Raw genomic sequence first — 13258 nt, forward strand, 5'->3', positions numbered from 1 at the left:
TTATAATACAAAATAATGCTATATATTTATTTACCAAGTATTTTATTAATATCATGAAAAAATTAAAAATTTAAAAAATATAATTAATAAAGTCAGTTATATTAACTACTTGAGGGATTTATTGACAAAGAGAGTATTCAAATCACACAACAAATTGAAGTGAGAACTACCTCGTGATGTCCTTATTTGCGGTTAATCAATAGTTATAAACAACAATTAGCGGTTAGCGGACTTACATATTATAAACAGTTATAAACAACTGTAGATCTCAGTCTATATTAGGTTTATTACATATTTTGGAGTTGTCCTGTTGTTCAGCCCACCGGGCTTTAAACTTTTTTTTTTTGTGGCGATTGTTCCAAAATGGCAAATTATGCCCTGGAAACGTGTTCACCGTGAATGGTGAACACAAGGCCAAACGATGTCGTTTTTAGGTTAAAAAAAAAAAATCGCGGATGTGGAGTTAACGGCGCGCATTTGATCAAATTATGAATTTTCTGTTATGAGATTATGAATGTAATGAAAATTCATAATCTCATAACAGAAAATTCATAATCGCATACACAGAAAATTCATAATCTCATAACTGAAAATTCATAATCTCATAACAGAAAATTCATAATCTCATGGTTCCAAAGTGAATGTGTAGGCATGGTTCCAAAGTGAATGTGCAGGCATGGATTCATAATTTATGAATGTCCGTGATTTCGGACGGGAATGTGTAGGCATGGTTCTAAAGTGAATGTGCAGGCATGAATTCATAATTTATAAATGTCCGGAATTATGAATGTAATGAAAATTCATAATCTCATAACAGAAAATTCATAATCGCATAACAGAAAATTCATAATCTCATAACTGAAAATTCATAATCTCATAACAGAAAATTCATAATCTTATAACAGAAAATTCATAATCTCATGGTTCCAAAGTGAATGTGTAGGCATAGTTCCAAAGTGAATGTGCAGGCATAGATTCATAATTTATGAATGTCGTGATTTCGGACGGGAATGTGTAGGCATGGTTCCAAAGTGAATGTGCAGGCATGAATTCATAATTTATGAATGTCCGAAATCTTTGTTCACCTCAAATTAAAGTGAAGCCGCAAAATGTGAAAATGAAGAAGAAACGTCACGCAATTAATCAAGAAAAAAAAAAAGATAACGGTGTACTAACACCGTTGGAACGGTGTTCACCATGAATGGTGAACACGGTTCCATGACATAACGATTGTTCCTAAATACACATTGGCTCTGTTTGGCAAGGCTAAGCTAGGAGCTTATAGCTTATTTTAAGCTACTAATAAGCTATAAGCTCTGTTTGGTAATGTTCCAAAATAAGATCCTAGCTTAAAATAAGAGCTTATTTTAAAAAGCTACTTCAGGTAGCTTTTCAAAATAAGCTACTAGCTTCTTAACTTTTTTTTCCATCTTTACCCTTATTATTTTAAAGTAATGACATATTTTAACCTTATGAATTAAAATCATTTCTCTTCCCCTATCCCAACTTTCACGTCAATCCCTTATTATTATTATTATTATTATTATTATTATTATTATTATTATTATTATTATTATTATTATTATTATTATTAAATTAGCAATATGGCTTCAACCAATGACAATATTGCTATTTCATTATGGGATGCTAGATCATGATCATGCTAATAGTTTTATTTTAAAAATGTTTATTTTTTTTGAAGACGAACTGTTAAATTTTAATATATAAACAAACTAATTTAAATTTTATGAAGATGTCCTTTTTAGTCTTTTTACATTTATCAGCTTATCCAAAAGCTAATTTTACCAAACACTTTCAATCATAACAGCTAGCTTAACAGCTCTTCAATTTTCAGCTCCGAGCTTATAGCTTTTCAGCTTTCAGCTCCTTTTCAGCTATCAGCTCCTAGCTTATAGCTTTTCAGCTAGGTTTGCCAAACAGAGCCATTGTCATTTTGTCTTTTGAGTACTAAAATTACATTCACATTCAATACTGTAATTTTATTCATATATATATGCTAGTAATATATTTATTATATATCCACAGTAATTCTGTAGAACTAGAATCGAAGCAGTGGATAGATAAATGTCACGATATGTTGGTGTGTTTAATCTAAATGTTTTGAAGCATTGTATGAATATCTAAAAAAAAATCCTAGATTTTGAAAATTTAACAGTTAAATATAAACATTTTAGAAACCTTCCATGTAAATCACAAATATTGCCACTTGCCGGCGAACTCTCAGAATGAAAAATAGGGAGGGTAAAGACCAAAAGTACACATAGGTCACCCTGCATGTGTGTTGATTAAGCAGATTCATAGTGCAATCAGTGAATCATTAATGATGTGTATTGATTAAGCATATTCATAGTGCAATCAGTGAATCATTAATGATCTATGAACTTGAGATGCACAAAAATACAGAGATCTACAACTTTTAGATTTCTTGAATATAAATCGGAGAATGAGAATCTTTCTTGGAGTAGGTACTCCATCTCTGAGTCTACCCATATGAGCCACCAGCTGATTTCGCTGGAAAATACCCGTGTCAAACTAGAAACTTAAAAAAGAAACAGTGTTGTTCGAAGTCTATATCTATGGCAAGCTAAGATCGACGAACACTTGCCAGATTCTGGACTAAATCAACCATTTAGTTACACAACTCTATACTTCTATGGAAAGAAGTATAGATTAAAGGTGATTAAATTTAGTCTTTAATTTTTTCAAAAAGTTCAAACACCCACAATATTCATTAAAAGTTATTATATGTACTTGCTCCAATAAATAAAAGTTCTAGCGGTAATTTATAAGATCAATTTACCTTAATAGTATAAGACTTTGTGGTCAAACGGAAACGGCATAACTGTGATTCTCTCTTACAAATTAAAAAATTAATTTTGATATTCGATCTAAATTAGAAAGGTAAATTTTAAAAATCATATGCATTGGTTACGAATTTATTTCCTAAAACATAAGGAAAGTAATATCTTAAATATGGAAATAAATCATCTCATTGTTCTTTCTAAAGATGAGTCATGAGTAATTGAGTAAATGAGTCCGGTGTCCTTCCATCTCGGAGTAGAATGAGCTTGGGCCAACCACATAAATCAAGACCGAACACTTGACGCGTTATACTATATAATTTCTGATGTGACAAGTATGGATATGACACTTTAATTATGTGGGTTCAGGAAAAATGATCTACTTGACTACATATAATTTTTAGAGTAAAGAGTAAAAATGGGAAAATGGTCAAATAGACCCTCAAACTTTAGCTTAAAAGTCAATTAGGTCCCTAAACTTTTTAAAGGTTCAATTACACCCATCAACAATTCATTTAGGTGCAATGAAGCCCAAAAACAAGTTAATGACCTGCTATCACAGGTCATTAGGGTTCAGGCCACCTTCGGGCAATTTTTTCGACAAAAAAAAAAAAAAGATGACCAGCAATCGACCCAGATTTGTCGAAAATTTCGCCGGTCACTTCTTTTGTCGAAAATTTTGCCGGTCATTTTTTTTTTTTTTTTGGCCGAAAAATTCGCCGAAAGGTGGCCTGAACCCTAATGACCTGTGATAGCAGGTCATTAATTTGTTATTGGACTTCATTGCACTTAAATAAATTGTTGATGTGTGTAATTGCACCTTTTAAAAATTTAGGGACCTAATTGACTTTTAACCTAAAATTCGAGAGTCTATTTGACCATTTTCCCAGTAAAAATTGTGACTAAATTTGAGAGCATACGTAATATTTTACTCCATATAATAAAATTACCATTGTACTAGATATTGTTGGTAGAAAGACATTTCACTGAAGTAAAAGGCCTACTTTCCAGCGAGCCGGGTCCAGATGTATCTGCCCTATTAGTGTTCGGGTCAATTGGTAGTTTACTAGGGTTTTAGAACGCTTTAGGGGTTTTGGACGAGCAGAGAGATTAAAGAAATGGCGTGCATTTCAGCGAGAAGAGTTATTCAGAGATCCACTTCTTCTTTCAAGTCCGTTCTGACTGGCAACCAGCCAAGGACCATCTCCGGTGGGCCATCCGCTCTCGGCGGCCACGCAGCCGGCATTCCCACCGCCGTTCCTTGTCCCTCCCGTCGCTGCTCATCCTTCATCCGTAGGTTCGAATTCTTGTTATAGAATGCTGATATTTCCAGCTCATTATGAATCTAATGTTGCGAAATGAATTACATGATTTTATTAAGATTTTTTTATTGGGAAATGGGTCGGTATAGGCTGCCGGCGGAGCTGGGATGCGTCGAGTCATTGATGCCTTTGCACTCTAGGACCGCCTCTTCATTACTGAAGTCCAAATTGTCTACAGAAGTTGGTAAATGGGGTTTTCTCTCTGAAGGTAACTAATCTGACTCCAACATGAGCCTTCTTGTTATTTCTTGCTAATAAAAGCTCTGCTATTCAATTATTTATGATCTGGGATTAAAATTTTGACTGTTCAATTCCATGACCGTTCGATCGCTGCTGGATAGTTTCATATCTTTTGAGATGAGTTTGATTAGATTAAGTTACCACTTATCAAGAACTCTGGGGATATGTTGGTTGGCTTACTGTGATACTGTCAATTTACTAGCTTCTATGTATGCGGATTCTCTATGACATGCTTATTCTAACCACTAATTTCTGATGACATTGCATACTTCTTATTATGCTAATGAATTGGACTGAGTACTGGATATTTCTGATGTAACATTGAAGTCAAGAATAGTCCCATAACTGCAGAGAAACTATAATGAAAAGGATGATTTTAGCTCTCGACAAAGCAACTATAATGAAAAAGATGATTCTAGGTCTCTACATACCTTGCACATATAGAGTTGTAGTCTACCGGTGAAAAGAGAGACTATGTGAGAGTATTTGTAGTCTACTAGTGAAATGAGAGATTATGCAAGAGTGTTTGTAGTCTACCGGTGAAATGAGAGATTATGTGAGAATAGTTGTAGTATCTGAGTGAAGAAACTTGACTAGTTGAGATGATATGATTGAACGAATAATTTACCACCATATAGTTGCATGCTGCAGGATAACTCTGTGGTTAGGACATATTTGTGGCTATCCATAGTTGGAGAACATGTCTTATAGTGCATCTCAATGCTTTTACTTCTTGCTATATAACGCGGGTTGTGGTTCATTTATCGATTACAGGGTTTGCTACGACTCTATAACATGGCCTCCGAAGTTTCTATGACATGAGAGCACTGGAAGCACAACTGTTGAAATCTGATCTTTTGGTCTGTTATCTCAAAGAATAATTGATTGTAACTCAAGGAATCATACTTGCATTCTGTGTTAAATTTGAAGACATACCTAATCTCTGTTACAAGAGTTCGGTGGGCTCACTGTCTTTTCATTCTCGTGATTTTTATCTTGTAGTAGCCGGTTTAAATTGATCGGGTTTTCCTTTACTTTTTCTTGTATTGAAGATGGAATTTTTGAGATTACCAAAATTTTTGTTCTTAATACACTTGCAGTTGTACTGAATCCCCTTGTGAACTGCATTCTCAGCACCTAGTTTCATTTGCAGTAACAGTGTTTTTGCTTATCAAAACTTGGCAATTGTAAACACTATCAAACTTGAATGCAAATGTGAACAAAAATAACTTTTAATCTCAAAAAAGTATTACACAACATTTTATTCTGCAGAAACTTTTACTTCTCAGATACAGTCCCTACCTTTTTATTGTACATGGTGGGGGACTGATAAACTCATAAACTCGATTTATTGTGATTTGTGAAGTGCAACATACTAACCAGCAATCTTATAGCTAGGGTTAACAAGATTGTCCAGTCCAGATACTACTCGCATTGATTCTATAACATCTCCCACCTTGAGATCTGCAAGATAATCCTCGTTTTCTGTTACGTACCCAAACACTGCATATCGACCATCCAATATATTGGCGTTACTAGGAGTAAGCTCGCTTTCTTTCAATAGCCAAAATACCTGACTTGAAGCAGAGTTGTTTTCGAACTCCTGTCGTTATCAGAACCAAATGATTTGGCTATCAGAAAACAAACAAATCCATGTTAATAATTGTATAGCGATAGTGTAGACAACTCACGTCTCTAGCCATGGCCATTGTTCCAAAAGCGTTAAATGGAAGCCTCGTTTGGGCCTTGTATAGGCCGAGCTCCTGTTAAAGCACATTAAATCAAATTTTCTTAGTAAATGATTCTTTTTCCAGTTTCGGGTTTTATTTTGCAGGGTTGGGGTGGGGGCACTACTTACTTCCAAGGTGGCGCCATAGAAAGGTACTTTCTCCCCGTTTACCATAATTTCTAGAGGTATAGTACGGGTTTTCTCTGTGCTGGGGTCGATAAATCCTTCTGCAGGACCTTGAGGATCACCGGTTTGTACAACAAAGCCATCCGCTACATATAATCCAAAACAACTATCAAGATGATATTGAGGAATGGTTATGAATGAAATTCGATTATATTTTCCATTCCATATCATTACCAAGATCTTTCTTGCACCCAAAATCAAGTAGAAAGCATGAGAATCAATTACTTTACCTCTTTGAATCTCCATTCCATCATAGAAATGCCTTTCTACCAAATCGACAAAATTACCAGCAGTAACTGGAGCATTATAGCCATCCAGAACAATGCGGAAAGTGCACTCGTCCAGGTTGGGATTGTCCTTAACCTTCACCTTCATCTCAACAGTTGCTCTTCCCTTAAGTAAAGGCATATTCCAATATTCCTCGGGAACTTCATATGGGAAGCCATCTACCATATCCTCTTCAACACTGCAGAAACCCAATGCCCCAGGAAGATCTCAGCTGCAGTCAATGATAAGGATTTAAATGAGAATAGGAGATTTTAAGAAGTTTTATGTTTTTTTTGTCTAGGGGTCCTCGTTCTTTATGGCTTTTGCTTTACACAACACATAAAAACTTCTCATTCTCTCCAACAGATTTAACTTCCACATGACTTAATTCTCATGACATTTCATTTGGCATCTCGGGTTCCTCCTAAACATCAGCACTCAAAATTATTTTCCCGAGCAGAATCATCAGAACTGTAAGACCTATGGGATAGGCAAGCTCAAGGCAGATAACAAGGCGCTGGCTATTTCAAAAGTGAGTGATAAAACAACAATTTTCGAAGAATAATACAAGGATCATACACCGAGTGTGAAAAGACCTATTTCCACCCTTACCTTCCAACATAGTTAAGCAACTCCTTCTGTTTAGGTGCCACTGCATCTCGGTTCCTATCCTCAACAATCTGTTGAAGCTCATCCAACCCAGCTTCCAGCTTGTTGAGCAATTCAGTCCCGTGCTCAACTTTCGACTTTGCCAATCCAGAAACAATCAAAGTCCTTCCCTGCTTGAGGGCCCGGGACGCCTGCCTAACGTTCTACAGTGCATGACAACAGATAATTCTAATCACCATACTCACACAATGCCTCTAACACTACATGTAAAAATGCTAAATGGAGGGAGAAACCCAGCCAAGTTGATCATGCTATTTGACTTGGTAACCATCAGATTGCAAGTTCAACTACAAGAGCGGCCTATTGGCCTTCTTGATTTGAGCCAGTCAATTATGGGTAACAATAGTTTATGGGTAACAATAGTTTACCTTCTTGTGGTTCTTTGTCGGCCAGGATCATATGTTTACCTTGGGTAGTGGCTTAGGGTTTCATCACCACTCCACAAAAAAAAAAAAAAAAAAAAAAAAAAAAAAAAAGCTAAATGGAGCTATGAATCCTTGATCTAAGAGAAGGATATCTTACTCTTTCAACAGAATCAAGAGCCCTGACGCCAGCAACCTTGAGACTTTCTGTAATATCTTCAAGAGGCTTCTGAACTTCCCTAATAGCCTTATTGTCTATGGGCAATGCGTATCTCAACAAGGCCCCCGGATCCTTAATTGGCGGCCCGGAAATCAAAACCGATACGTCTGGCAACGCCGGAGAGCTCGCATTGGCATGACCTGGCCACCCCAATGCAGGCATTCCAGATATCAACCAAGCAGCTAACGCAATGGAAATTGCACTTTTCTTCAACGAAAAGATCCCATCTTTCTGTACACCCATTAACAAGATTCGTCATCAGAGCTCAATTCGCAAGCATAGCATAGCCACAAACCCAGCATTCAAAACTTTTGGCAGAATCGATGAAATAGAAGCTAAAGAAAAATAAAAAGAATGCCTGTTTCTGATCTGGGAGCTGAAACGGAGGTGAGAATTGAGAAGAGCACAGCGGAGCGAGGGGGCGAGATGAGAATTGAGGGCGGAAAGCAGGAGCAAAGCTAATGCCATTGATCAGTGAGTTGCGTTTGAGGGGCTTGAATGTAGAAGTAACGAGAAGATGAGAGTGGCAAGAAATTGAAGAAGCCGCCATCGAATTGGGACTTCTGAACATAAGATTTAACGCCAAACCCCTTGTCGTTTAACAGTAGAAGAAGAAAGGAGAAAGACGGAAATGGGATAAGGATTGGGGATAGGATAGAAATTAAGACATATTGGGTATTGGGTTAAACCTCGCAATGATTGACTCCTCATAAGAGCATCCACATTGGTTGGGGAGAATGTGGGGATAATGTAAGAGTGATTAGGAAAGAGGGTGTGGGATGGGAAAGAAAAAAAAAAAAGAAAAAACAAAACAAAAAAAATAAAATTAAAAAAAAAATAAAGTAACCAGACGCGTCAGGCGCGCCGCCTCCGGGCGCGTGCCTTACTTCTTCATTTTTTTTTTTTTTTCCTGACAATCTCCCCATATTTACAGGGAGATTCTTTTTCAATTATCTCATGTCCACACTAGTTATTATCTCATGAAAGGAAGATTTAATGCTGAAATCTCCCCACAATATCCACAAGTGTGGATGCTCTAAACACCATACAATTCTTCTCATTGTGATTTACTCATTCATATTCACAATCTTCACAATTTTGTTGAGTCAAGACATAGTATAGGACTTGGGAAGAGAGATTTGTCTTTGAAAGTCTTTTAATTATTTACTTTTTGAGCAAATACCAATTTTAGTCCCACGAGTATTAGCAAAATGACGGTTTTAGTCCACAAGTTTAAATCCTACCAATTTTCTTCCACGACTATTGTTTTTGTACCAATTTTAATCCACAACTATTACTTTAGTACCAAAATTCATCACGTCGGTCACTCATCTATTTAAAACATCCCGAAATCTAAAAATTTTAAGGGCATTTTTATCCTTTTCAACTTAATATTCCAATTTGAGCATAAATAAATGAATTTAAGCCCAAAGATTGATCCCAATTCGCAGTTCTCCTCCTCATCCTACATTAATTTGAGAAGGAAAACTGCGAATTGGGATAAATATTAGGACTTAAATCCATTTATTCATGCTCAAATATGAATCCTAATTTGAAAAGCACGAAACTACCCTTAATAATTTCATATTTCGGTATGTCTTAAACGAAGGGGTGACTGGCGTGATGAATTTTGACACTAAAACAATAGTTGTGGATGAAAATTGGTACTAAAACAATAGTCATGGATGAAAATCGGTAGGAATTAAACACGTGGACCAAAACTGTCATTTTGCTAATACTCGTGAGACCAAAATTGGTATTTGCTCTTTACTTTTTCATTAAATTTTTTTGACAATCCTCTCACTCTACACGATACTCTTTGTAGTTGTTCAAGGTTTGAGTTTGGTGAGTGTTAGTGTTATTATTATTATTATTATTATTATTATTATTATTTGTTATGTTATAATATATGATTGTAATAGTTCTGAGTTCTGACTTAGTATTCCTAGATGTTAGGAGTAGTTACAGTTTGAGTAGTGATATACTTTGTATCTCTCATTCTATCAGAACTGAATGAAATTATTCCTCCAATCTGGTATCAGTCTGGTCGATCCTCTTTCTCTCTCCTCTCATCGAAATTTCCCCCTCTCACCTTTTGTTTTCCGGCCATGGCATCCGAGTCATCCGAACGAACCATCTCCGCTGGAACCCTGTCGGCAGTTGGCGCTAACCCCCTCGCCGGAGCATACCACTATGTGTCGATGAAGTTGACAAGCCGGAACTTCCTGTTCTGGAGGACGCAGCTGATTCCGTTCCTCCGTAGCCAAGATTTGCTGGGCTATGTCGATGGTAGCATCAAGTGCCCGCCAGCGTTCATCGTCCCGGACTCCGGCGAATCTTCGTCGGCCGTGACTACTGCCACCGCTACGCCAAATCCAGCCCATAAGGCGTGGGAGAAGCAGGACCAGGCCATCCTCTACCTTCTCATCTCATCAATGGCGGATGAGGTTCTCCACCTGGCGGTTGGCCGGAACACCTCGGCGGAAGTATGGAGCTCCATTATTACCGCCCTCGGCTCATCCAGCGAAGCCCGCTGTCTCAATCTGTTTGGGCAATTCCAAATGCTCCGGCAAGGAAACTCAACCACCGCGGAGTATTTAGGCCGTGCTGAGCTGCTCGTGGAATCCCTCGCGCTCGCTGGACGCCCATTGTCGCTCACGGAACAGAATCTCTACGTGTTCCGTGGTCTGCGATCGGAGCTCAAAGCCTTGGCCACCTCGCTCACGGCAACCGGATCACCGGTCTCTTTGGCTCATTTGTCTGATTTTCTGCAGGCTAATGAGTTTATATTGGTAGATGACTACCCCTCGACGGCAGACATTGGCGGCTCCCACACCGCCCACTACACCAGCACGGGTCGCGGCTCTCCGGGTGGTCATAATGGTGGACGGCAGTCGCACAACCAGCAGCATCATCAGGCTGGTCGCGGCCGTTCCGGGCGAGGTGGACAGCAACGTGGCGGCGGACGAGGCGGTCGCGGAGGTCCTCGGTGCCAAATCTGTCGGAGCCACGGACACACTGCGGTTTACTGCTTCAAGCGCTATACCACACAACCACCACAGGTTCACGTTGCTGTTTCGGGAGAAGCACCCACCGGCACAGTAATACCGGCCGCCGGAGATGGTTGGTACCCGGACACGGGGGCTACGGCTCATGCCACGCCCGACGCCGGGATGATGTCCCATTCCGATGAATATTCGGGTTTTGATGTGTTGCGCGTTGGTAATGGCGCAGGTCTGGAGATTTCGCGAATTGGATTTGCATCTGTCCCATCCTAATCTAAAACCTTAAAATTATCTAATATCCTATATGTTCCGTCTTTATCTGTTCCACTTTTGTCTGTACAAAAATTCACAAAAGAAAACAATGTTTATTTTGAATTTCATAACAATTGTTTTCTTGTGAAGGATTCCACAACCAAAGCCACGCTTCTTAAAGGTCCCACCACAGGCGGTTTGTACAAGCTCCCGGTCACCCGGTCACATGTTGCGTTTGTCAGTTCCCGGACTTCTCCCGCAGTTTGGCACAGCCCGCTCGGTCATCCGCATAAACAGGTCCTCCATAAAGTGCTGAAAAATTGCCCGGTCACCACAAATAAAATTGAGTCATTGGAGTCTTGCACAACCTGTCATCTTGGAAAAGCCTCAATATCAAATTAGATAGGGTTTCTAATTCCAGTGAAAATGTACTTGATTTACTTTACACTGATATTTGGGGCCCATCTCCTGTAATGTCTACAAACGGATACCGTTACTTTGTACTGTTTGTGGAAGATTTTTCGCGTTTCTGCTGGTTTTACCCATTACGGGTAAAATCAGATATATATAAAATATTCGAGTCGTTTCATGTGTCGGTAGAGCGTCAATTCTCGCGCTCTATCAAATCTATTCAGTCAGATCTAGGGGGTGAGTACCGTAAGTTACATAACACATTTTTACAACTTGGTATAAATCATCGCCAGTCATGTGCATACACACATGAACAAAATGGTCGGGTAGAGTGCCGGAATAGACACATTGTCGAAACCGGCTTAGCTTTACTCGCCGAAGGCAAAGTACCACAACAGTATTGGGACTACGCCTTCGAAACAACAACATGTCTAATCAATTTCCTTCCGTCATCTGCCATAAATTTTGATACTCCATATACACGTGTCTTCAAAACATCCCCACCATACAATTTCCTGCGAGTCTTTGGGTGTCGGTGTTATCCATATCTGCGCCCATATAACAGGCACAAGATTGAATATCGCTCGGCACCCTGTGTCTTCCTAGGTTACCCACCTTCCTTTAGGGGGTACATATGCATTAATCTGACGAGTGGAAAGATCTATATCTGTCGTCACGTGCGCTTTGACGAAGCTGTCTTTCCTTTTTCAGCAGGCCCGGCTCAACAGACCATCAGTCAGCCCACTTTGCCTTGGGCAGCCGGTCCTATAATACCGTCTACGACAACGGTCACTGCACCGGCACCAGCTCAGTGTCTTACTGAACCTGAGCCCGTACCTCTGGCCAGTGAACCACCTCGGTTGGCCATCACTCATACAGCACCGGCAAGGACCAGGAAACGCCGTGTTCAAACCCAAACCCGGGATCATGTCATGCGCCTTCGGCATATGACTAAGGGCACAGAAGAGACTTTTCAAGCTCTCACCGCCATTGCTGATCCTTCCTGTTATTCCCAAGCTGTGGGACATCCACATTGGCGCGAGGCTATGGATCAGGAATTTAATGCTTTATTACACAATAACACTTGGCGATTGGTAGCCCCAGAATCTCACATGAACATTATTGGGTGTAAATGGGTGTTCCGCACCAAGCGCAAAGCTGATGGGACTATAGAGCGTTACAAAGCGCGCCTGGTAGCCAAAGGGTTTAACCAGGTAGCTGGTGAAGACTTCTTTGACACCTTCAGTCCCGTGGTCAAGCCGACCACGGTACGGATGTTATTTGCCCTAGCTGTGTCCAATGGCTGGACTCTACGCCAGTTGGACGTTCATAATGCCTTTTTAAATGGGCATATGGCTGAGACTGTCTACATGAAGCAGCCACCAGGCTACGAAGATCCGACTAACCCGGGACACGTCTGTCACTTACAGCGTTCCCTATATGGCTTGAAACAAGCACCTCGGGCTTGGTTCAAGAGATTGCTTGACTTCTTGTTGTCTGCAGGGTTTAGCGCGTCGAAAACGGATGTCTCTTTATTTTACTATACTACTGCTAATGCTCGGGTGTTTCTGCTTGTGTATGTTGACGACATAATTATGATGGGGAATGATGCTGATTTAGTTACCACTTTATTGGGTCGTTTGGCCACCACGTTTAAAATTCGGGATCTTGGGAGCCCACGCTTCTTCTTAGGCATTGAGACGGTTCCTGTTGATAATGGTCTCCTTCTTTCGCAACGCCGTTATATGACTGATCTCCTAGGGCGGTCTGGGA

At 39.6% G+C, this 13258-nt stretch overlaps 3 protein-coding genes across 3 annotated transcripts; 2 read left to right on the top strand and 1 right to left on the bottom strand.

Annotated features, from left to right (window-relative positions):
- Positions 1-3853: 3853 nt before the first annotated feature.
- Positions 3854-5494, top strand: LOC109178341 (protein NUCLEAR FUSION DEFECTIVE 6, chloroplastic/mitochondrial-like). The gene is made up of 3 exons (XM_019327978.1): positions 3854-4119; positions 4234-4352; positions 5159-5494. Exons 1-3 carry the CDS (start codon positions 3941-3943, stop codon positions 5176-5178), a joined length of 318 nt encoding a protein of 105 aa, XP_019183523.1. The 5' UTR covers positions 3854-3940; the 3' UTR covers positions 5179-5494.
- Positions 5495-5598: 104 nt separating this feature from the next.
- LOC109178340 (peptidyl-prolyl cis-trans isomerase CYP38, chloroplastic-like) lies at positions 5599-8492 on the bottom strand. The gene is made up of 7 exons (XM_019327977.1): positions 8176-8492; positions 7758-8048; positions 7179-7378; positions 6530-6765; positions 6243-6385; positions 6076-6147; positions 5599-5987 (listed from the first exon to the last, which is right to left on the bottom strand). The coding sequence occupies exons 1-7, from the start codon at positions 8386-8388 to the stop codon at positions 5760-5762; spliced, it is 1383 nt and encodes a 460-aa protein (XP_019183522.1). The 5' UTR covers positions 8389-8492; the 3' UTR covers positions 5599-5759.
- Positions 8493-9925: 1433 nt separating this feature from the next.
- LOC109178028 lies at positions 9926-11095 on the top strand. Its single transcript, XM_019327526.1, has one exon. The coding sequence runs from the start codon at positions 9926-9928 to the stop codon at positions 11093-11095; it is 1170 nt and encodes a 389-aa protein (XP_019183071.1).
- Positions 11096-13258: the final 2163 nt, after the last annotated feature.

Source organism: Ipomoea nil, unplaced genomic scaffold (assembly GCF_001879475.1).
Source record: "Ipomoea nil cultivar Tokyo-kokei standard unplaced genomic scaffold, Asagao_1.1 scaffold0813, whole genome shotgun sequence".
Taxonomy (NCBI): Eukaryota; Viridiplantae; Streptophyta; class Magnoliopsida; order Solanales; family Convolvulaceae; genus Ipomoea; species Ipomoea nil.